General features: G+C 35.0%; 1 protein-coding gene across 1 annotated transcript; it reads left to right on the plus strand.

Moving 5' to 3' along the window:
• Positions 1 to 9,744: 9,744 nt before the first annotated feature.
• On the plus strand, positions 9,745 to 21,937 carry LOC128210201 (decapping and exoribonuclease protein-like). The gene is made up of 7 exons (XM_052914388.1): positions 9,745 to 10,039; positions 13,186 to 13,415; positions 13,831 to 13,926; positions 14,181 to 14,295; positions 15,549 to 15,681; positions 19,737 to 19,831; positions 20,105 to 21,937. Exons 1-7 carry the CDS (start codon positions 9,774 to 9,776, stop codon positions 20,202 to 20,204), a joined length of 1,035 nt encoding a protein of 344 aa, XP_052770348.1. The 5' UTR covers positions 9,745 to 9,773; the 3' UTR covers positions 20,205 to 21,937.
• The last annotated feature ends 4,580 nt before the right edge of the window (positions 21,938 to 26,517 follow it).

Here is a 26,517-nt window from a genome sequence, read left to right on the forward strand (position 1 = left end):
TGCAGTAGCCATTTTGCTCCATATGTTTATTTGCTTGACGTAACGACGATATTTCATTTCGTGCTTATCATCTAAAAACACAGAAACTTTTTCTGGTAAATATTAATATATCAATAAGACAATTATAATGACATACCACTGTTTCAATGATATGTTAAGATCCGTCATTATTATACTTCATCTTATGTGCGATGGATAGGCAAAACACAAACATTTCTATGAGTATAAATTGTTAGATATTTTGAGGATTCTGACCTTAGAACATAACAGAAAACATCTCTTCCAGATGTATAAAGCGATTTGTCGATTTGGTATCCAATTTAGAAAAGAGGAGTTTTTTTCTCAGGGATTAAATCCTATTGAGGAATTTGACACGCTAGTAAAACAATTACTATATTCTACAAACATATATCTTCCGCTGCAAATATCTAACTGACATAACATCATCCAGCTTTTTGCCACTGTATTCCGTCCCACAACCCGGTGATGTGCCATCATTTATCAAGTACTTCATGGTGTTTAAATTCAGTGTTGTAAAGTATTTAATTCAGGATATCAGCATTGGTGCCAAATGCATACATAAAAAAGTAAGAGGTCGGATGTGTGATTTCCATAGTTATTGACGCCAGCTTTGCTGCTCAATGCATACATGAATAAGTCACAGGTCGGTGTTGTTAAGTATAAAAGTATGGCAACCAACTTTGCTGCTCAATGCTTACACCAAGAAGTCACAGGTCGGTGTTGTAAAGTACAAAAGTATGGCAACCAACTTTGCTGCTCAATGCTTACACCAAGAAGTCACAGGTCGGTGTTGTTAAGTATAAAAGTATGGCAACCAACTTTGCTGCGCAATGCTTACACCAAGAAGTCACAGGTCGGTGTTGTAAAGAATAAAAGTATGGTAACCAACTTTGCTGTTGAATGCATACTTCAAGAAGTCATAGGTCGGTGCTGTAAAGTATAAAAGTATAGAAACCAACTTCGCTGTTCAATGCAAACATCAAGACGTCCCAGGTCGGTGTTGTAACGTATAAAAGCATGGTAACCAACTTCGCTGCTCAATGCATACACCAAAAATTAACAGGTCGGTGTTGTAAAGAACATGTGTTTGACAACCAGCATTGCTGCCCCGAGTCAACATCAAGCAAGAATGAGTCAGAACTCTTTAATGTTCTTGAATATAGTATCAGGTTATAATGGTGTCCATCAGCGTATGTCACCGAAGTAGATTTGGTTACGAAGAAAAAGACTGAGAGCAAAATCAGTTCTATGGTTGTCGTTTTCGACTTGTCTTGTATAGGTGTCCTTCACAGTAGTGAGACGAATTTGGTGGTAAAGAACCGTAGTTGATTCGAAATATATAATGCTGGCAAAACTATAAAGATGATGTTAAAATAATTTAATGCATTTAAGATATTCTAATTATTCTGGTATGTTAATGCGGCATTATTCTCCAAGTTCCGAACTATTGTCAATGTAATATCTTCTTGTCATTCTCTAAGTGTGAAGCGATTGTGACAGTTCTGGTGTCTTGTCTCAACCTCAACGAACTATTCTGCCCGATTAGGACCTCCCGTGTCATTATAACTCATATATTTTAAAGTTTAAAACCGTAGTGTACGTAGATGAATCGGTGGTAGAGTTTTACCATACAAATATAATTAACAAGATGGAATACAACCAAGGTACTATAATATGGTTGAAGTGAAATGATATGCATTGATACAAATTTCGGTCGGGTCTAATAGTTAAATTACCTATTTATCAATATAATCAATGATAATTTGGATAATTGTACATATATGTCGGTAAACGAAGCATTTATCACTTTACTGATATTCTGCGCCTTGTGGCTGAACATTTAATTTAAAAACAAATATTGCCTTTAGTAACACTTCTATTTACGAGACTGGAAACTTTCCCACTAGTTCACTTCTCTGTTTGGTTGTGCTTGACCTTTGGGACCGGAGCCTAAGACCTTTTTGGTGAAAGCCGAACTAATTTGCTTCTGGACATCTCTCACCCTTTAACGGCCTCTTGGATGAAAGGCGGATACCTATACCATTAGACTACTTTTATCCTGTTCGGGTATGACCCCTCAACCTTTGTTGCGAAAGGCGGACGCATATACCACAAGACTACTCTATCCTGTTCTGGTTCGAACCTACGACCATTTTGTGAAAGGCGCTCACCTATATCACAAAACTAGTTTTATCTTGCTTGGGCTCGAACCTACGACCTTTCTGTGAAAGGCGGTCACCTACACACTAGACTACTTATTTCCTGTCCGGGCTCAAACCTACTACCTGTTTGTGAAAAGCGGACACCTCTGCCACTAGATTACTTATATCCTGTTCGGGTTCGAACCTACGACCTCTTTGTGGTCGCGCAAAAATGTAGGCTCAAGAACTCGCCCTAATTGTTGTTATACATGTTGTAACCGATACATATACGGGTCATTTTAACTAAGTTGACATGGTCGATACAGCAAAAGCTTTTGTTGAGAATTAACAATGAAAACATACATTTCTTCGGGAACGCCCTCACTGAACCATATAAACAAATACGTGAATTATTTTGGTATACTTTGAAAGGGTCTACTGTACAGCATAGCAAATATCACATTACAAAGGAAATGCTTTTTTGCTTTAAAATGTTCATCTAACTCTTGTCGTTGAACTAGAGAGCATACATAAGAATTATGATACAGTCGAAACCCGTTGGCTCGAATTCGCTTGGCTCGAATTCCTCGTTAGCTCGAACGAGATGTAAAGGACTGATTTCTTTACACTGAAGCTAAACGTTTCAGCTTAGCTCGAATTTTTCAAGGCTCGAGGTATTTCGCAGGTCCCTGAGACTTCGAGCGAACGGGGTTTAAATGTTAATTTATGATGTAGTTCTTATATCAACAAGTTATCGGCAAGCTAAACCCTTGCAAATGAAACCAAAACGACATGGGGTCACCAGGCCTTCTAGTTTAAGCCTTCTATAAGTGACCCCCACCCAAAAAAAAACAAAACAAAAACAAAAAAACAACAACAACAACAAAAAACGTGTATTTGTACACAACCTCTGATCTTAATCTTATTGCCTAATTGTCTTATCAGATCTCCAATCTGAGTATCCTACTGAGCAGAATGGGATGTTTTATTATAAATATTGACCTTAAATGGCCCTGAGCTAATTAAGGAATACATGTAGGAAATTGTTCCCTACTATGATACCAGTGCCATAAGCAGGAGATGCACAGCAGGCTACAATTTCTCTGAAGTCCCTTATAATAGGATTAAGCTAATCGCATTATTTTTCTTTGTCTTTTATTCAAATAACATCAACCCAAATAAGAATTATTAGACTTTAAATAGAAATTACTGTTATGGATATCATAATAAACCATATTTTATTCACCAAAAATACTTTCAAGTAAGTGTTATGTCTAATTGAAATAAGCGACTTAAGCCTAATAAGCTTAAGAAGTTTCGAGAAATGGGGGCCAGGAAATTATCATGCCAAACATTCCTTAAACTAGGCCTTTACAATGAGCTAATACCGGCGTATGATTAACACCTGAGCATTGCATTGAACATTGATTCCTCCCGCATATGGTATCGTCCTTGGGATTTTTGAAACTTGTGATACTGTTGTTTTTATAACAAAAATTGTTACCGAAGGCTTGATGCATGACTGTTGTTATATTACTAAATTGAGTTACAACCGCTCTGTACTAAGCCCAATACTAAACTCAATAAATCGTATATTTACTAATCATTCAGTAAGAAAATGGCGAGGTTAAACACCGACATTAGACAATTGGATGGCCCAAATTCAGGTTTTAAACACCATGTAGAGATTGGGTGCTTTTTATTAGATATAAACAGAGAATTTCAAGATGATACCTGCCAGAGGAAATCTTTTATTAAACCGTCAAATTATAACAATGTAAGATTTGATCTGACAAAAGGATACGAGGGAATGGTAAAAAGAGATGAATACAGGAACGAACAGCTCGACCATCTTCTGAATGGATACTCAATCATGAGCAGGGGTGAGTTGTTAAGGCTTTTCAGAAAACAGAAACTCATAAAGATGTAGGTAGGTGGAACACGATAAACTTGTTTTTAAGAACAATGCATGGGGATATGGAATTCGCCACTCGTGAAATTATAGTTTTTTATGATCACGAGTGAAATCAAATACGATCTTACACTGTAATAAACAAATTTTCTGTTGCTTTAATGCTTATTTCGGAATTTAATTAGTTTTTTTAACTTTATTTCTTAATTATCCCCTTTTTGAAAAGGGTGTTATTTACGCCGCTACCCATGGGACGCACTTCACGCAAAATTATAGCTGTCAACTTTTCTATTTCCGGTTTGTTGAGAAATAGTTATCTGCTATTCATTCTTATAGTTTATTATTCGCTCGTTTTATTTGTGCAAAGCTTTAATAAACAGTTATCAATGAAGTTAAATAAGAAAACACTATTATTTGAAGTGGGGCATGAATACACAGCCAAATTACTACGCCGACATTTAATTAATGAAAATTTGGAAGGTCAAATGTGTCAAAACAAATGCAGATACTCATTGGATTTTAAACATTGTTCTTAGTTAAAGACTGCATGTGATTCATAATACATGAATATGCAGTCATCCCACTGTCAGAGACCAGTCTGTTACGCTTGAAAACAGCTTTGTTTTCCAGGAGAATGCCACGCTAGTTTGTTGACAAATTTTGTGGCTTGGGTGGTGTAAAAAAATTCGGAGTAAAGGTAAATTGTTGTGTGAATTTCGAGGAATCTCATTTTACGTATTACAACGGTCAACAGCTGAACGATGATATCAAATTATATTTATGTTTTATATTATATTATATTATGTTTTATATTTAAGTTTATATTTATGTTTCAGTTTCGTCTGTAATTTGTTTGGTATGAAAGTAAATGTTCGAACATTCAGCTTCAAGATCAAGAATATGTTTGAAAACGGGATAACCGGAAATAAACGGTAAGTTGTTAATTTCCAAATATATATTAATTTATATTTACAAAACATTTCTTTTAATTTTAAACATTTTTTTGCCAACATTTACTTGTTCAAAGTAAAGTGTTCTCTTTTGATCAAGGGAAGTAACTACAAAGGAATTTAAAAGTAGTTCCGAAATTTGATATTTTCAGTCCTTTTTTTGCAATAAAAATATCAAATTGATATGTTCACTGTTGTTATTTCATCGAAAAGCTTGAAAGAAAAAGAAATAACTTCTCGCATAGCGTTAATGCGCTCAATGGGGATAATGAAAATATTTATATCTAGATTTTTATTGATTAGGTTGGGTAGATGTATTTTCGCATTGATTGATATTTGTTATTTATTTGTATTCGATTTGAATTAATGAATTACATAATTACCCAAATCGACTTCATATGCGACAGGAGTTTGTTAAAAAGGTTACTGTCTACGCTGTTTACGAAAAAAGAAGACTGGAAGTTCGCAGTGACTCTTCATAATTGCACATACTACCCGTGTGACTACCATACCGACCAGAAACTTGCACTTAAGCAACAAATGATGGGAGGGAAGTACGAAGAGTTGTGTGCGTGGGGGCTTCAAGTTCGAGCAGTATCTCACCACAAGTAGGGCATAGTTCGACCAATTGTGTAGAAGTCTTAGACAAAGTTCAACACTCACATTTATTATATCCCATCAAGTAAATACAACATTATAAGCAATTGGAGAAACATTGTTTTTTGCGTATAAACGGATGGTTCTCTAAAAATCTGTTCAACAAAATATATCATATTTCACAATATTTGTGTGTGAATTGATTGTAAACATTAATCAAAATGAGCATAGAATGTAGGACGCATAGAAATCCGAGTGTTGCCATTTGTGAAACTTATACAATTTTATGTTATTGTAGTAACGACGAGAATCCTCTAACAAAACGGCTCCTGATGTTTACGTACAATACACATGTTTTCACATACTTAATTTAGACGTAATGCAGGTTCCAAAGATTCCATTCCAAATCCAGACCTGCAATATAACAACTGTGAAGCCTTCTATACTGTTGTGAAATCCTAGGTCGGCGCCCACACACTAGGTAATTTTATACATTTTGACCGTACGATAATTTACTTGATGAAGCTTTTCGGTTAATCAATTGGATAATGCAACCCTGTGGTATTACTTTGTAAAAAAGTATTATTCTAGGATTTGTTAGATGATTGTTTGTTTAATAATGGGCGACTGGTCAAATTCTCAGTTATAGTAAGGGCGTATGTTGGACAAAAATAAAAAATGCTTTCATAAGTATGCTAAGTGAGCCATGACCATTTCATTTATTTTCACTATTTCATTGATGTCAATTTCACTACTAAGTATCGTCGCAGTAGTTCGGTCCGGATATTTGTGAGCGGATTATTAGACACACACAATGTAAATTATTGTCGAGAGTATAGCGTTCCGTATCACGTGTTCTGTATGATGGACTTTGAAAATGCTAATTCTAGAAGTTGATATTCATCGTTTAGCTCGTTTTCAATGTATACGTTACAAAGTCCTGAAATGGAAGCCACAGAGTGTTCATGTGTCTTAGTCAGTCATACAAGCTCCTGAAGTGGTGGACAAAGGATGTTCTTCTCTGTAGTTTCCATTGTTTCGTTTACAGGTTCAAGCTTTTAAAGGGGTGGACACAGTGTCTTCTTGTGAGTCCGAATTTGTTTTTTCCCATTGTATTATATACAGATACAAGCTTCTGAAGTGGTAGACACATAGTGTTCCTGTGAGTCCGTCTCTGTAAGTTTCATTGTATTATTTACAGATACAAGCTTCTGAAGTGATAGACACTTCCTGTGAGTCCGCCTCTGTAGCTCCCATTATATCCTATATAGGTTCAAACTTCTGAAGTGGTTGACAAATTGTGTTCCTGTGATGCCGCCTCTGTAGATTACATTATATCATAAACAGGTACAAGCTCCTGAAGGGGTGGACACAGAGTTTTCCAGTAAGTCCGCCTCTGTAGTTTCAATTGTAATATTTACAGGTACAAGCTCCTGAAGTTGTGGACACAAAGTTAGAGCCTGACTGGTTCTTCACAAAAAAACTAATATCATCGAAGGTGTCTTGCAGATATATGTTGAAATGAAGTCTAGACATTTTAAGTCATGTCCATTTCATTTCGGGACCTGTCAGTTCATCAAATAGCATTTGGTATCATCAACTCAGTTTTTACATTCAATCGAATGACGGCTCGTTCAATCAGAAAGTTATGTGGATGATATACTTGGACATGGACGAAAAAAACGGACGAACATACAGCCATGCTGAAAGACTAGTTCAATCGCATCAGCCAGGCAGGTCCATAGTGAACTCAAAAAGTGTTTCATCTGTTATGGAATCGTTTGGAACCCAGTTCATCGTGTTGGAAATGGTGAACTTGGAAAGAAGCAATCTGACATGTGTCGTTTACGCAATGCCCCAAAGCTAGATACCAACAAGCAGGTAGGGTCGTGCCTGGGTTTAGCGAATTTCTACAGAAATATTATCCCTGTCTTTTCGGAAGTAGCTTTAACTTTGACAAACCTCACAAACAGGGCTGTCCCAACAAGTCCATTTGGAAAGGAAGGCATGAAAGGCTTTTAGATTACCGGATTTCGAGAAACCGTTTGGGTTATAAAAAGATGCCCAGGACGGTCGGATTGGCGCTGCCATGTTACAGCAACATGACGACGGATTGTTTCTCATATGTACCATCGTTTCAGAGTCGCTTTGGGCATTGACGGGAGACAACCAGTACAAGCTATACAGATTCTGAGACGCTCAAAACATCGGCATCGATATGTGCTTGTATAGAGGGAAAGCTGTTCAGGCTCTTTAAACCATTATCTGTTTATTTTGCTCCGAACGTAATGAATTATGTTGACTGCTGAAACTAAAGGCATAGACATCTTACGGCCGACCCCATATAAACACAAATACCGTTTGGCTGTGCAGCTTCACGGCATACGCCTAGCTACATAAATCTTGACAAAGATATTACCAAATATAGATTAAAGAAAATGTTGCATCATCAGGTAGCGTCGAACCTTCGATGCATTGGTCTGCAGGCGGTGACAGTATTACCCGTTAAGACGTTGACAGATATTTGCCTTACGTATTATTAAATATAGTCAATACTGTTTTCGATGTTTATAAACATAAAAATACCCTGGTCAAAATAGAGTGTGTACCTTAAAACTTTCATAAGTATGCATCGTAAATTTGTGTAAAACATTGCATTTTGTCTGATAATTTGTGATAATGAGAAAGATATTTAAAAATTATTTTATTGGTTAACCGGAATACGAATACTTTGATAATTCGAATTTTGGTTCAACGAATTTTATTAGCACATACGTGCTCATTCATTAGGCTAAAGACCCCGTGCATATATTAGGTTCATACAGATCTATATGTTGTAAACTTAAAGTATATAAAAGATATTTACTTGGAAAGTATCAATACAGTAATTTGTTTGAGTCTTTATGTATTAGCAATAACAGCGACAATATACTTGTTTTTTTTGGACATTTATGGATGCTTTTAAGGTATCCAGTTCACACATTAGTGAAATTTGGATCCCGGATTATTTTGGTATATTTTTGAAAGGGTGTTATGTACAAGCATTGCAATTATAGAAATTAGAGAGAAACTAATATAACAAACGAGCTGTTTGGCCTGAAATGGGGAAATACCTTATGTCGCGTCTGATATCAGTTGACAGTATATAAAGAGCTAACACACAATATCCGATCATTTTATGTATAATTTAGTTTTGGTCCTTTGTTATAATAAAATTAATATGCAAAGTAAACCTTTTCAAATGATAAATTACATGGGGTCAACAGGTTTTGCTAAAATGTGTTTATGTCGTTGTAAAATGTACGCATCAAATAACACTTTGGTATTACTATAAACATTTTAGGAGGCTTTGCAGATGCTATCGTCCATAAAAACGTGTTTTTCTCCAGCGTTTTTATTCATTCGAAACCGAGCAAAGCAATCCGAAAGCTTAATGCAAAACTGTTGTAATGCCTACTTGTTCTATAGTGAGTTACAGTCGTCTTGTACTAAATCTGCGGAACTTAAACGGAAGTAAAATAAAGAACGCCACACATGTATGATATGTATACTCATGATGTGAATATTTATGTGAAAAACTACAGAAACATGCTCAGTAGCAAAATGTTTAACCATAAACCCGGTTCAATGGAAATGGGTAAAGCCAAAGACATAGAACACAAAAACAAAAAAATCACAAACAAGAAACATGGAAGAACAACACAAAACTCCACAAACAGCACAGTGCATACATACCATATAAATATGCTGGAGGTTTAAACCAGATTACGTGCACAAACGTTACTCTTATCCCAACAATCTTAAATAAAGAAAAAAAGTAAGAGGTAAATCTTATAAATGTATGCATTAACTTGAGGAAACTTAATAATAAATCAAATAATGATAAACTTATAGGTAAATTATGTATGTAACAGTACACTTGTATGTTACAATCATATTACCTGCCCATATATAAGATGAAAACAAAGATCAAACTTTACGCTATAAATAATGACAACCAATATAAATAACTGTTTTCAGAAAATTTAAGAGATACAATAAATCATACATTAACGAGCTGTTTTCCGAAAATTCATGAGATACTACAAATTGTTTATCAACTAGCTATTTTCAGAAAGTTTAAGAGAGATAGCCTAACCATTCGGTAACAAAATGGCGAGGTTTAACACCGACATTGGACAATTTGACTACCCAAACTCAGGTTTTAATCAGCCTGAAGAACTTGGGTGTTTCTCATTAAATATAAAAAGAGAATTTCAAGATGATACAAGCCAGAGGAAATATTTCATTAAACCTTCAAATTATAATAATGTTAAATATGATTTGACAAAAGGATATCAAGGTATGGTGAAAAGAGATGAATATAAGACCGAACAACTCGACCACCTTCTGAAATGGATAAATACACATGAGCTGGGGTGAGTAAGATTTGTTCCGAAACAGAATCTGAAAAAAGAGGTGAGTGGAACATAATCAAACAGTTGTACAAGTATAAGCTGAATTTTATATTATTGTTGAAATCACAGTTTACAGTTGCTTGAATGGAATGAACTCTTTCTTCGGTGCCATTTGACCTTCGGTTATTTAGTGACATTTAACTAAACAGTTTTTCGTTTTTCTTCGTATTAATCGAAGGGTTCACCCCTAGCTACAATGATGATCGATCAGGGGTACTTTTTTTCATTATTTTGACATTTATTAGGTATCCCTGTAACGCTACAACTCTCTTCCGTTCAACAGCGGGAGATATGTATATAGTAATAGTATGCATCGATGTTGAATATTAATGACATAATTGTTTAATATGTACTCGACAGTGTTCTAAACTGGATTGAATTTTCAGTAGAGTCGTTATTCCACATAAACATATTATAGGTCACGAATACCGTTTTATACATGTCCACTATCTATCAGATTTGTCCCAGATTTACAGATATCGGTATACTTGATAAATAATGTAAGTGTTCTATGATATCTGAACACGTTTTGGCATAATGAAATACATAAATATGTGTTAAATAAGTATGCATTACTATTTTCGCAGAATTTGAATTTATTACGCAGATAATTTAAAAAAAATGTTGCCTCGTGAATTCTCTGCGCAAGGCCGTTGTTGCTGGGATGGTGGAAATCACGAGTCTGTCATAGTAAAACAATCGTCAAGAGACTCGTTGACGGCCAGGTGGACTAGGGTCAACCCTGACAATGATTTAGCATTAATTCAGTATTTATTACTACAGTTTTACAATGTCAGAAAATCTCAAAAGTCCCATGTTTTCCCTTTAACGTGACACTCTTGTACACAATCAGCCCATACACATGTTTAACAAACATACATTTAAGTGATAAACCTTTAAGTACTAACTAAATAATGCATTTCTTGACAATATTTATTACTGAAAACACGATTGTTACCGTGTATTTAATAGTTAAACACCTAAATAAATTAAATGATTGGTGAGTGCTAAAAGATTTACTGTGAGCTACTATCGTCACGTTAGATTGAAATTACGTGATTTTTGCACCTTTTTTAAATAAACTCAATTCCCTGCATGAGAACCATTGTCTTCGACATGTGTTCATCCTTTTTGGTATACTAAAACATTTTTGTTGATTGAGGTAAATTTTATTTGGGAGTAAGAGTGCATCTTTAAGCAACTTTGGTTGAAATTACGCAGGGCTAGAATTTTACCCCCGCACACTCACAAAATTGGAGTGAAAATCGAAAAATGTGAGTTGAGTTTAAAGGAACTTGCAAAAAAATGTTACTACCTTGAAGAAGAAACTTCATATTTTTTCATAAATTAACCTTCCACATAGACGACAATGGGAACGTCTGCAAGATATGTTGTGCAGACTATGATCAGACTTCCTAAATATTTTGTTTTTATGTTTATAAATTCAATTGCTTTAGAAGATGAATTGTTATGACACAGAAACCTTTGCTGTTGTTTTTGATTACATTCCATTTTCTTAACAAATACCAACGGGTATAAAAAAATATTGCGAGTGCACTTCAGATTTTGCGAATAGGCATTTTCAGCATTCGCAAAAAATGCGAGTACATTTTTTTATCTCTAAAGTTCATGCCCTGTGACGTTTTAACCAATGGGATGGCTTTATATATGAAAATATTCCACTTTCAAATTGCATACCGACATTTTACGTGACGTATTTATTGGTTTAATCGCTTTTACATTGGTCATTCACATTAGATTTGAAAGGTAACAGACTGATTATTTTGACAAAAAAATGCATCAAGTGTATCACCTTTTCCGGACATTATGATTTAAACGTGTTTTTCAAAGAGAATCATAAGAAAGCATTTATAGTAGATGCTTAAACAGCAAATAAATAAAACTTTGAAACTTATTGTATAATAAGCGAATGTTTGACGAACAAAACTGTTACAACGTTTGTGTGTGATTAGGTCAATGTATTAATAACATTAAATTACCCAAATACATCAGATTAATGGCCTTGAACAGGTTAAAAAATGAGCTGTTTTTGTGTGTGTTTTTGTTGTTGTTTTTTTGTAGTTAAAATGTTTGTAAACTGTTTAAATCTTTGGTCTCAAGATGATTTATTGCTTTCATCATTGAAATGTACGTATGTAAATAGTTAACCTTTCACCTTACCAATTGTGTTGCAAGCTAGTGTTACATAATTAATAACAAAAACATCCATTTTCAGATGACATATGTGTAATTTATATGTATTTCCAAGGTAAAACCAATGTTTTTCTTCATCATTAATGTTTCAATATTGCAAGAGATGTCTTTAAGTCCCAGATAAAAAATAAACAAACTGTCCTAGGTGTTTATTGAATAAAACCTTCTTTACTTAAAAACTAGCAAAAATAAATGTTGGAGCTACGTGGCTATTTTCTGTAAAGATTGTTACATATAAACTCGTTACTTTTACTAAAAGTGCCATAGGTAAAACTGTTTTACACCAGTTTCCTCTTTCGAAAGATATGACTGTCTTGTAAAACAAAATAGGAATGATTATAATAAAAAATATCGATATCATACATAAGGACCTGTCGAAACAGGATTTTATATTATTTATATTTTACATATTTTTTACAATATAAACATTTAAAACATGCAAACAATAAAACTCACACTACTTTCATAAATATTTCGAATAAAAGAAAATATAAACTAATTTGGAGTAACTTCTAAGATATGACAAGGACACCGTTGTCCCAACGTTACGATAACCTTTTCTTAGTTGAAGGAAACTGGGAGAAAAACAAGTATCTCAAGGATTTTGACACATCGTTTGTATAAAGTTAAAAACGTCGTTAAGTCACTAAAAGTTTAATGACATTTTATTTCTCATTATAAGATGCTTGACTCCAATTATTCATTACCTTGCCCATAATTTGAATAGAATGGTAATAAGTGGCAAGTAATTGAAAATAATTTAGGCACCAACGTTGTGACAACGTTTTAAAATAACCGAAACATGAGTTTACCTTCACACAACGTTAAACAAACACTATGTGTTTTCTGGCTCAACTTGATATTTGTTTTCAATTTGAATAATTTGCTTTCAGGAATATGCAAACCTACTTCATATGCGACAGGGGTTTGTTGAAAAGGTTACTTCATACTCCGTACGTGAAAAAAGAAACCTGGAAGTTCGCCGTGACTCTTCACAAAGGAACTTACTATTTCTGTGAATACCACACCGACCAGAAACTGGCATTTATAAAACAAATGACTGGAGGGAGGGACGAAGAGATGTGTGCGTGGTGCTTCAAGTTTGAGCAGTATCTCACCGCAAGTAGGGCATAGTTGACATTATATGCTGTAACCCTCAATGACATCTGATCTTCATATAATATTATTGTTTAACTTGCATTATTCTGAGTTATGGCGTTAACTCCTATTATAACACACCATGTATATACACAATCTTTAGCAATTGGAAGAACATTTGATAAACACATAAATGCTTGGCTTTCTTTAAAGATAAGTGTTAAATTAGAAATATCATATATTCATAAATTCGTTCTTTCGCAGCGAGTTTGTGATAATTTAACTTTTAGATTGTATCAAAAATGAACACATAATGGTTGGCAATATGTGGGATTTGTACAGATTTAAGTTTGATTATTAAAGAAACCATGAAAAACTTTTAATGATCGGTTTACATACCGTACACATGTATTCACATACTTCATTTATACGTAATGCAGGTTCTACAGATTCCGTACCAAATCCAGACATGCAATATAACAACTGTGAAGCTTTCTATACTGTTGTGAAATCCCAGGTCGGCAGCCACACACTAGGTAATCTTAAATATTCTGACCGTACGATTCTCCGTATGCACGTTTTTTCTAGCCATTTTATTGAGAAATATTAATCGTATTTGGATTTAACGATTGTTTTGCTTTAACAGTAATTATAATGTCACATAGCATTATATTATTGGTATTGGTATAAAAATATTTTACATTATCAAATGTTGTCTGGTCGAATAAATGTTGTTTTTTAATCTGAAATAAATTACAGTGTTTGGCAATAATCCACTATATCGTTTCAGTATACTGTGGCGAGGTCGATGCTGTACCTGTAAATCCAGATGGGTCTAAAGGGGATCACTATGTTGAGTTCAAAACTACCTCATATTCCGCATTGCAGAGAGGCAAATTCAAAAGGTGTTACAGGCCTGAATGTTTTAACTGTTTGAACATTATTATCTTTATCTTAACAATTATCTTTTTTGTAATGCTTCGAACATTTCAAACATCATATATAAGGAAGATCCTTTTTATGAACAAAGTATTATCTTTTGACAGCATTTTCAATGCTGTCAGCTCCAACTTAAGTTATATTATGATGTCAGGAATCGACCAGTATTCGAAGCAATTAATGAAATGTATCGTAATCATTTGCTGGAGCTTGTTCGTTAATCCATTGGAGAATGCCACCCTGTGTTATCATTTACTTACAAAGTATAATTATTATTGGTGAGATAATTGTTTTAATGACAAAAGGCCACTAGTCAATTACCAAGTTATATAGCGTTTATTTTAGACCAAAAATAAATGCTCATGGTGAGTTGCCTATCAAATGCCTCTTTACTAGTCTAGTGCGCATGCGAAAGATTGTAAATAATTCGCTTAAACCAAATGATGAATAAATGGAAATTTAGCCATTATTTCCTTACTTAGGGAAATTGGGCGGGTATAATCTGCTCAATGGGTTTTAACAGTTTTAACAGAGCTCTTGTAACTGATGAAATCGAAATCACAGGTACCTCTCGTCATCGAGTGTTTTGTGAGATCGTCTCTGTATATTACATTGTATTATTTACAGGTAAGCTCTTGTAGTTGTGTACACAGAGTCCTAGTGTCCTTGTGAGTCCGTCTTTGAAGTTTCCATCCTGACGTGTTGGACACAGTGTGTTCTTGTGTGCCCGTCTCTGTACTTTCCAATGAACTATTTACAGGTACAATCTCCTGTCATCGGGAAACCAGAACGTTCTTGTGAGAACGTCTCTGAATATTCCATTGTATTATATACAGGTAGAAGCTTCTGATGTGGTAGATACAGAGTGTTCTTATGAGCCCGTCTCTGTATATTCAAGTGTAAAATTATATTCAGGTAGAAGCACCTGAAGTGATTGACACAGAGTGTTCTTGTGAGTTAGTTTATGTTGTTTTTAATTGTATCTTTTACAGGTACAATCTCCTGTCTTGTTAACCCAGAGTGTTTTTGTAAACTCGCCTCTGTATATTCCACTGTATTATTTACACCAGCAAGCTCCTGAAGTGGAATACACAGAGTGTTCTGACGAGTCCGTCTCTGTAGCTCCCATTGTATCATATGCAGGTTCAAGCTTCTTAAGTGGTGGACACAAAGTGTTCTGATGAGTCCGTCTCTATAGCTTCCATTGTATCATATACAGGTTCAAGCTTCTTAAGTGGTGGACACAAAGTGTTCTTGCGGGTGTTCCCGAGATTGTCTGTGGGATCCGTGATGCTGGAATTGTTAGCAAGCTACAAACATACAAAACGCAAGATATACCAAGAATAGCCGGAGTAAGCCATTTTGTATCTATTAATAAATCATTAAATAAAATAATTTAAAAGTATTAATTAACAAAGTTGTTGCTAAGATGTTACCACACCCTTTGTACGAGCTAGTCTCCTACATATATGCATTTAATTGATTCTTTCTCCATATTAATGGAGATTAAGTTAAATGTCTTTTTAAAGAATCGACTTTTTCAAACTGCGTTGAAATTGAGTCATTTTACATATTGGACAGCAGCTGACGCATTTGAACAGACTTGTAAATAGAAGCGTACAACTATTCAATTGTCAATAGTATATATATAAAAAGACGATTTTTATCATTTTTTTAAAATATATATTTAAATAGGGTTCTTACTTGAGCGTTAAGTCTTTGAAAGAGACTTTTTGTTCACAAATCTCATGCATTATTCTCGACGTCTGACGTAACAAAACGTGGAACTTTAAAATTTGATTTAATGTTTATAACTTCCCAAACCCCTGGTAGTTGTGGACTCGTTTCATTTAACCCCATGTAGCTAGATTTGATTGCAAAAACGTAAAAACATGATGTTGAAGATTTGAAAACTTCGTTTGAGAAATATTTGTCCTTTATAAACACATAGTGCATTTGGTAAGCTGAATATTAGCACAAAACTGCTGTAACTTGCAACGCATTTTCATCATATGTTTAGTTACAACCGTCTCGTACTAAGCGAGCGATATGAAGATTCAGTACAAACTTGTACGGCTAAATTAGGGCAACCCAGAAATTCATTTATTTAAAGTATATATGTTATTGGTCATGCAAAGCACTTGGACTTTTAAAAATCAAAATTTACTATATCTTATCAAAATTATATCGAAATATTTTACAGAATGTTATCAAAATAAGGTCAAAACAATACCTGAAGAACATATTAAGTGATGGTTCAAGTTTCCTCAAGTCAATGCATACTTTGATAAGATTTACCTTTTATGTTTTTTTCTTAATGTAGGATTGTTGGGATAAGAGTGAGGTTTGTGCACGTAAACTTGTTTAAAACCCCAGTTAATTTTACTTTTTACTGACCGTTCCAAGGTATCCTTGATAAATATACCTAGTTTTTTTATATAGTATACATGCACTGAGCTGTTTGTGGAGTTTTGTGCTGTTCTTCCAAATTTCTTGTTTGCGATTTTTTGTTTTTGTGTTCTATGTCTTTGGCGTTTACCAAGTGCCATTAAACGGGGTTTATGTTTAAACTTTTTGCTTCTGGGCTGGTTTCTGGAATTTTTCACATAAGTATGGAGGGAAGAAAAAAGCATGAAAAGTGTATCAACAGGTAACAGAGGAGATTATAAGTATCTTCCATGGCCGAGAGTGTAAGATAGGTTTATTCCGACCCGAGCGTAGGGTGTTTTGCGGAAACGAGGTTTACCGAGTTTCCGCAAAACACCCTGCGCGAGGGTCGGGATGAACCTATCTTACACAAGCGACTATGGTAGATGCTTTTTCTCCCACCTCAGTTAAACAAAATTAAGTAAAAATGTATTTTTTTGCTGGAACTCTTTTGTGCTTAGTGAAAATAATTGCGTATGGATATGCGATAATTCGTGGTTGTCATGGATATTCGCGCAGTGATTCAGAGTATGTAAATGGTCTGATAGGTCTTTCAATAGTTCTAAGAAGAGTGAAGCATTATTTCTTGAAAGATGCGTGAAAACTGTTTTCTGGTGACATTTGAAGCGAGAAATAATTAACTAGCGTTCTAAATATTGCCACAAGACAAGGTTTCCATGATGCGCTACAGACAACAGTCTTCAACAAGGGAGGTAATCACAATGTGGTGACCATTAAAAGAAGTTCCATACGGGCATTTTATCTTCGCCCGTGGGCAAGATAAGAATTTCTAGCATGGTTAAATTAATGGATCTACTTATCTGTGATGGGAGAAATATATGTATATGAATTTTCAAGTCAATATCTCTTAATAGACGTTTTAAGTTATACTCCATTCAAAAATATAAAACTCAACAAACGGCAACAATATTCAGACAGATTAATGGTGTCTGAGCACTAAACTTCTCCTTTGAGTTTCACGTCAATACCTAAAATACTGTTCAATTTATGCTCGGGACGAATATAAGTATAAATACGTGATGGGTGTATATTCAATAGATTGTTAGGCGTTGTATCACAGCAATCCCTGTGACCAGAATATTGAGCCTCTTCGGCGGTCATAATTTTATTGCATGACAATTATTTCCGCTATATTGCCATTGGTGTAATTTTCTCCGGAAAACACACACGAAATATGCTCGAGTTATACCGTCATGGTTACAGACAATTCAATACAATGTTCATCTATTTCATTATAAGAATATTAAGTAAGCATAACAAGTACTCCCTTTCCTAGCGATTCTCTACCATAAACACCTTAGCCAGATACAAGTATATTTATTTAAAAAACGACTAAAAATCAGTCCTAAATCACAAATCATCAACTTAAAAGAGGGTTAAAAAGGAATACAATCGTATGTCTTAAATTGACACAAGGACTTTCCAACGCAAATCATCTCAATTTCGTTCTTAAAAGAGGCCTGTTACAATGAGTATTCACATTCGAATCGATGCAATTTTCCCACAATTGAATAACAGACACGAGAGTCATTCGACTGAATGACTCGAGTGAGTTCCAGAGTTTAAATCAAGATGGCTGAACCTCATTACAGTTCGGTTGATAGTAAGGCAATCCGAAAGCTTTACACGCCGATCTTCTGTTATGTTATGAAACTGAGGGCGAAGCGCAGTAATTCGACCAATTGTTTAATCTGAAATGGTGTTTGAAAGCCATTTTGGCATCAAATATTGAAAAACACACAGTTCGGACAATGATCTGGTCTTAAATTACTATCAATATAGACAGGATGAGCGCTTAAGACATGTCCAATATGCGGTATGGCTTAAGAGGGTTTGGGTTTTTAGGCATTAGATAGTAGTCATTTTGTATTTATTTTAAGTAAGTCATATATAATGAATGTATTCGGAAAAATAAAACATGAGATTTGTTTGTCTAACATTACCCCACATTGAAATCTAAGGTTCATTCCGAGACAAAAGCAACAGTCACATTTAAACCCTAAATCGGACTCCTACTTGTCAAACCACTGTGCAAAACGTAGGTCCGTTGCCTTCATTTTGTTAAATAATTCATGTTCTTATAATGCACAGAGACTGAGTCTGACTGCTTTTCATTTCAAACCTTATAGTCATGCTGAAAGCCTTTTGACACGGAGGTTGTTAGGACTTTAATCGTATGCATCCTTGAAAAGGTATTTAAAACATGTTGGCAACCTGTAGTTTTTATTACATTTAAAAACAATACCAACCCCTAACCTCTACTAGTTCTATAGAAAGATGTAAATATACTGTGCTTGGTGTTTGTGTTGGCTAACCTCTACAAGTTCGCTTACACAACGTAAGGATTTTATGACTGACCTTGGTGCTGAACATAACACACCTCTACTAGGAGTTCTATTAAACGACTTAAGATGTGGTGATAAACCTTGGCGTTGAGGTTTGCTTACCTCTCGCTATTAGTTCTATAAACGACGTAGGGATATTGTAAATAGGCTTGATGTGGTTGTTGGCGTCGTCATGCAAAAACTGTTACCGTGGCAAACAAACGTACAAACAATTAAAACGGAAAACATTTTAACAGCGGCAATAAGCATTTGTCTGGCTTAAACTGCTCATTTTGTGTATGTACGTATGTTATTTTCTTAATTGTATAGCCAAATTTCTAAAGCATAAAATATACTTATAACATCGACAGAGAACAACTCAATAAATAGATGCAGGAATTCAGGGATACAGAAGTAAACCTACCCACACATACACATGTGGCTAGGGAAATGCAAACTTCATTTTAGACCAAATTGAGAAGGCTAAATGATGGAGTACGAACCAATTTATGACGTCATTTCGGTAAAGTTGTTGAGATGCAGTTCTTAACGATATTCCATAGGACTTATTGCAGGCAGGAATGGCGATTTCATATGCTTAATATGTAGGTATGATACTTTTAACTGTGTTTCAGGACATCCCTAGTCCATGGAAGCCCAATGTTTGTTTCAACTTTCTGGACCAGCTCCTTACCTTCATCAAATCTAATGTGACGGAAGATAATCCAAGGTTTGTTTTATAAAATCATTGGTTTTAAAGGTATTCGTTAATATCATCTTGAAACTCATCAGCTTGTTTATATATACCTATGATTGTTTAAACACTTAATAAGGAAACCACGTTTTAATTGAAAGTGTTAACCGTTATTTTGGAAACAATAGAAGACTAAAAACATGGTAGTTTTTTAACCTAGTTCACCCAAAATTATTTTTAACAACCATCATGAATATCGTACACAATGAAACGTTAAAACTTACTTGTTCTTCTTGCATTGTATCCCAGGCTCGTTCACCTGCTGGAGTTTTCAGGCAGCGATGCGACTTGTACCCGGCTTCCACTTGACTCCGAGTACGCTTTCCTGCACAGATGGTATACTCACTAGTCTTGAGTATGTAGACGTTTGCCTGTCATCAAGATCAAACCTGTTTGATGCAACGCTACTGATTTTGATCAGGGCAGCTGAACAATTGTCACTATTAACACCATGTTACAGACTTTATAAAATAGATATGGCTTAAAGACAATTAATCAAGACTCCGTTCCTATGGCGCAAGTCCCATATTACACCGTTCCTGTATCTTCAGCCAAATCCCCACGTCTCTTTTTTATCAGAACTTATTCAAACGGTTCTGTTTATGTTTCAAAAGTGAACAAAACGTTACATCAATATTTGTTTACCGTAGTTTAAACTTCAAATATTCACAAACATTCATTTCTGGACATTTGGTAACTCGTTCTTCAATCTTCCTTTGTATGCTCTCTATCATCAAAGAAGCTATCAAATCATGGTCCAAAATGTCCCAGACATTCATTACCTCCTACTTCATGACATCAATGGTAGTTAAGACTTTTTGGTTATTATTATTATTATTCCTTAATCCCCAGATGTTCCCTGTTGTTATTTGCTACGTTATTTGTTACGTTAATAGTCGTTTCAATAAAATTCTATGTCCATTTAGTCGTAAATTGATTTATCTTAGTGTTATAGTTGCATAATATGTAATACATAAATTTTGACTTAGTAGAAAAAATTTAAGCAAAGTTTCAACAAAAAAATATGTCTGCTTATATTGGAGAGTTTAAACGTACGATCGACAAAATTCATCGGTTTCCTAATTTTACCACATACATCTGATGCACTAACATATGGGCAATAACATTCATTGAAAATTTAAAATAACTGACCACTCCTTGTCGACTTTCAAAAGTTGTGTTTACAATGGTCACGTGATTGATACCGATGTCACAATATCTGTGCTAAATGCGCCACTCCATTCTCCTGGAACTTCTTACGATCGGCATCTGTCAAGACCTTCTTAGACTTGTGTTCCTGTCTATTTTTTCTAAAATGACAAAAACATGACAGTAGTTTAGGAAGTTAAACCTGCTCGTTTTTATTCCATCACTTTTAGTGCATGCAAACATCGTTGCAATCATTTTGACAAATAGCGCTCAATATATTCAATTCAAGTTTTAACTAAGGGAGATCACTCTAAATGAAAATTGAAGAGTTTGCTGCTCTTGCATTGATTGATAATTAATTTGGCTTGCTAAATCTGTCCCATTACTAAAGTTGATTCATTTTGGGTCGAACTATATACTTCCCTTTATCTCCACCAATGCATTTTGGCCAACAATTATATAACGGACATTATGAAAGCTGTCATCAGCGACGTAAGATTTAAACTTTACATTCTATTACAAACTTATGGAACATGTTTTTTTTTCGTGAAGCGGTATACATTCTAGGAGCTATAATTACTCGAACTAGTTTCGTTATGTAAAACACGCCCAATTGGGTTATTTGTGTTTGGATTTGTCACCTTGTTTAGTGTAACAGATGGTTTTATCTGTTCATATTACTATGCATGCGTTTGATTTGATGCGTTTTATTTATGCAGGTAGATTTTATTTGTATAACATTATTCAACACGTGGATATATATATTTAATTGTAATATATTATTTAAAACAACTTTGTCCAATTAAAAGTTGCTATCAATTTGGCTTTGTGTTATTATATTGCTTTGAATTAATGACATCAATATTTATGTATAATACTGAGATCTGGACACATTGGATTGGCCTTACAAATCCCGTTTATATATTTTTGAATAATGCGTATAAATGTTATGTTGTTGTTGGTTATTTTTTTCTATATTATTTTGTAATAAACAATCGCTTATTTAATTAATCAGATATGAGCTCTGACCATATGAGTGATGGACTCAAATCAGGCATAAGCATTGACCATAGAAGAGATGGGCTCAAATCAGGCATTAGCTCTGACCATATGCGTGATGGACTCAAATCAAGCATTAGCTCTAACCATAGAAGTGATGGACTCAAATCAAGCATTAACTCGGACCATAGAAATGATGGACTCAAATCAAGCATTAGCTCTAACCATAGAAGTGATGGACTCAAATCAAGCATTAACTCGGACCATAGAAATGATGGACTCAAGTCAAGCATTAGCTCGGACCATAGAAATGATGGACTCAAGTCAAGCATTAGCTCGGACCATAGAAGTGATGGACTGAAATCAAGCATAAGCTCTCACCATATGAGAGATGGACTTAAATCAGGCATAATCACTGACCATAGAAGATAATTATGGACTCAAATCAGGCATTAGCTCGGACCATAAGTGTGATGGACTTAAATCAGGCATAAGCTTTGGCGATGTAAGAGATGGACTCAAATCAGGCATAAGCACTGACCATATGTGTGATAGACTTAAATCAGGCATTAGCTCTGACCATATGCCTGATGAACTCAAATAAGGCATTAGCTCTGACCATAGAAGAGATGGACTCAAAGCATGCATTAGCTCTGGCCATTTGCGTGATGGACTCAAATCAGGTATTAGCTCTGACCATATGCGTGATGGACTCAAAACAAGCATTACCTCTGACCATATGCGTGATGGACTCAAATCAGGTATTAACTCTAATCATATGCGTGATGGACTCCAATCAGGCATAAGCTCTAACCATAGAAGAGATGGATTCAAATCTGGCATAAACTCGGACCATAGTAGAGATGGACGCAAATCTGGTATTAACTCGGACCATAGAAGTTATGGACCCAAATCAAGCATTAACTCGGACCATAGAAGAGATGTTGTCAAATCTGGCTTAAACTCGGACCATGGAAGGGATGGACTCAAATCTGGCATTAACTCGGACAATAGAAGTTATTGACTCAAATCAAGCATTAACACGGACCATATAAGTGATGGACTCAAATCAAGTATTAACTCGGACCATAGAAGAGATGTACTCAAATCTGGCTTAAACTCGGACCATGGAAGGGATGGACTCAAATCTGGCATTAACTCGGACCATAGAAGTTATTGACTCAAATCAAGCATTAACACGGATCATATAAGTTATGGACCCAAATCAAGCATTAACTCGGACCATAGAAGAGATGTACTCAAATCTGGCTTAAACTCGGACCATGGAAGGGATGGACTCAAATCTGGTATTAACTCGGACAATAGAAGTTATTGACTCAAATCAAGCATTAACACGGACCATATAAGTTATGGACCCAAATCAAGCATTAACTCGGACCATAGAAGAGATGTACTCAAATCTGGCTTAAACTCGGACCATGGAAGGGATGGACTCAAATCTGGCATTAACACGGACCATATAAGTGATGGACTGAAATCAAGTATTAACTCTAACCATAGAAGTGATGGACTCAAATCAGGCATAAGCTCTCACCATATGAGAGATGGACTTAAATCAGGCATAATCACTGACCATAGAAGATAATTATGGACTCAAACCAGGCATTAGCTCGGACCATAAGTGTGATGGACTTAAATCAGGCATTAGCTCTAACCATAGAACTGATGGACTCAAATTAAGCATTAACTCGGACCATAGAAGAGATGGACTCAAATCAAGCATAAATTCGGACCATAGAAGAGATGGATTTAAATCAGCCATTAACTCTAACCATTAAAGAGATGGACTCAAATCAGGCATCAACTCGGACCATAGAAGAGATGGACTCAAATCAGAAATTAACTCGGACCATAGAAGAGATGGACTCAAATCAGCCATTAACTCTAACCATAGAAGGGATGGACTCAAATCAGCAATTAACTCTAACCATAGAAGGGATGGACTCAAATCAGCAATTAACTCGGACCATAGCGGAAATGGGATCGATTCAGCCATTAATCTAACCATAGAAGAGATGGACTCAAATCAAACATTAACTCTAAACATAGAAGAGATGGACTCAAATCAGCCATAAACTATAACCATAAAAGAGATGGACTCAAATCAATCATTTACTCTTACTACAGAAGACATGGACTCAAATAAGCCATTAACGTTAACCATAGAAGAGATGGACTCAAATCTTGCTTAAATTTGGACCATAGAAGACGGACTTAAATCAGTCATAAACTATAACCATAGAAGATATGGACTCAAATCACGCATCAACTCGGACCATTGAAGTGATGGGCTTAAATCAGTCATTAACTCGGACCATAGCGGCGATGGGCTCAAATCAGGCATAAAATCTAACCATAGGAGTCGGACTCAAATCAGACATGACATCTGACAAGAGTAGCGATAGACTCAAATCAGACTTGAGGTCGGACCACAGCAGAGTTGGACTCAAATCTGGCATCAACTCGGATCATAGGAAATATGGACTCAAATCAGGCATTTACTTCGACAATAGAAAATATGGACCCAAATCAGTACATCACCGAGTTGGGGATCCACTTGAGAAATCAAGAGTTCGGGTTGAGTTAGACAAACGTTTCTTAAGCTCGTCGTTCAGTCTTTTTAGATGATCTGTAAATGAAAGATATACAATTGATAGACGGTATACCTAATTATGATACTTTGAGTTTTTTCTATCTTTAAAACACACCAACGCTGATAAAACTACAAAATACCATATATGTCAAACAGTTGTTAGAATATTTCGATATGTGAATTGCACATAATCAATGAAGATAAGTCTGCCAAATGAACAAGGTTCTCCCCACATTCAAAAACCTGTAAATATCTCAATAAAGAAAATTGTTCAAAAACAATCGTTAGATAACAATCGAGAAATAATAAGTATCATCGGAGAAAAATAAGTGTTCGTTATAATTTTTCGTTTGACCATTTTTGACAGCAATGCGAAACTTCTTTGGATGATTGGGGTTATCTTCTATGTAAATGTTTGCTTTGCAATAATTATTTTGCTCCATATGTATATATTATAGACGTAAAAAGGACATTTCATTGATGTTAACAAAGAAAACCTCAAAATTAAATTAATCTATAAATGGTTTTGTTTATTTCCATCAAAATATTCAAATATTATTTATATAAAAAGTTTTAACATCATTTCTTACTATTCTACTGCTATAAACTTATTAGGGAGCTGGATTTCTTTTTCAAATTCATGAGATTTTATTATAATATATTAACAACTGAAAGCCACTTAAAACTCCATTCGAACGTTTCATTGATTTGGTAAGGTCACGCATTATCATACTACAGCTTGCGTGCAATAGATAGTCACAATGCAATTAAATGACATAAATTAAAAACTTTCAGAATCAGTCCTTAAAGCATTTAAGAAATCATTCATTACTAACACATCATTGTTTTTGTTTTTTTTAAATTTAATTAACAACTTTAAAAGGAAAAAACAAATAAGAAGAAAACACAAATCGATGGATGCGAAGCAAAAGCGCTATATAAACTGTTTAATCAATATTACAAACATAAATTTTGGGTGATAAACCTTCAACTACAGTGGCTGGCCATAAATGAGTCATTAAAATTGCTACTTGCAAAGGGAGTTGACTTCTTACTTGTCGTTGGTGATCATTTTCAAGAGTTTTCTTTCTTTTTGGAATTTTCGTTTGTGCTTATTATATCCTTTAACATAAACATCATAAGTCAATCCAGTGTGAGCAAATTTCTGAAGAGGAAGCGGAAAGATAAAAAATACATCACGAAGTGGAATACTTTAGACCGGACAAATTTCATCGAGAACTATGTGACGTCGATTGAGGTTACATGGATTTACAAGAAGAAAAGTAATTAATGCATTAACTATCAATACCATTAACCGGATATGGCGTGTTTCTTGGTGTAAACAGAAGAAACATTGGACCCTGAACAAACAGTGGAAAACTGTGATATTAAGTTAAGACACAGGTAAAACTTGATATTAAAAACAGACTCAGCGTGAAGAGGAAAACAAATGAAGAATGGCGTCAAGAGTGCCTTGGTCAGCGTGGAGGCAGCTGTTTCAGCTATGATTTGGGGTTGTCTGACTTACAATGGTGTGGGAATTTTGGAATCTGTTGAGGAAAATATAGAGAAGTTTAAAGACTGCATTGCCAAGAATTTTCCAGAAGGTGACTATATTTTTCAAGAGGATAATGCCTCAGAGAACGCATCGAAGAGTACCACTGAGAGGGAAAATGAGTACAGCATTTTCTCTGCGTATTGGCCTTCACAGATCCCTGATATCAATATAATCGAAAATATGTGGCGTACAATTAAAATCAAACATATATGAAGGAACATGTGATCAAGTCAAAACACCACCTGATAGTAGAAACTAGGAAAATTTGGTATGATCTTCCAGTGCACTGTACATAAAGCCTGTATGCCTCCGTTCCACGAAGAATTCGAATAGTGATAGACA

Source organism: Mya arenaria, chromosome 12, assembly GCF_026914265.1.
Source record: "Mya arenaria isolate MELC-2E11 chromosome 12, ASM2691426v1".
NCBI lineage: Eukaryota > Metazoa > Mollusca > Bivalvia > Myida > Myidae > Mya > Mya arenaria.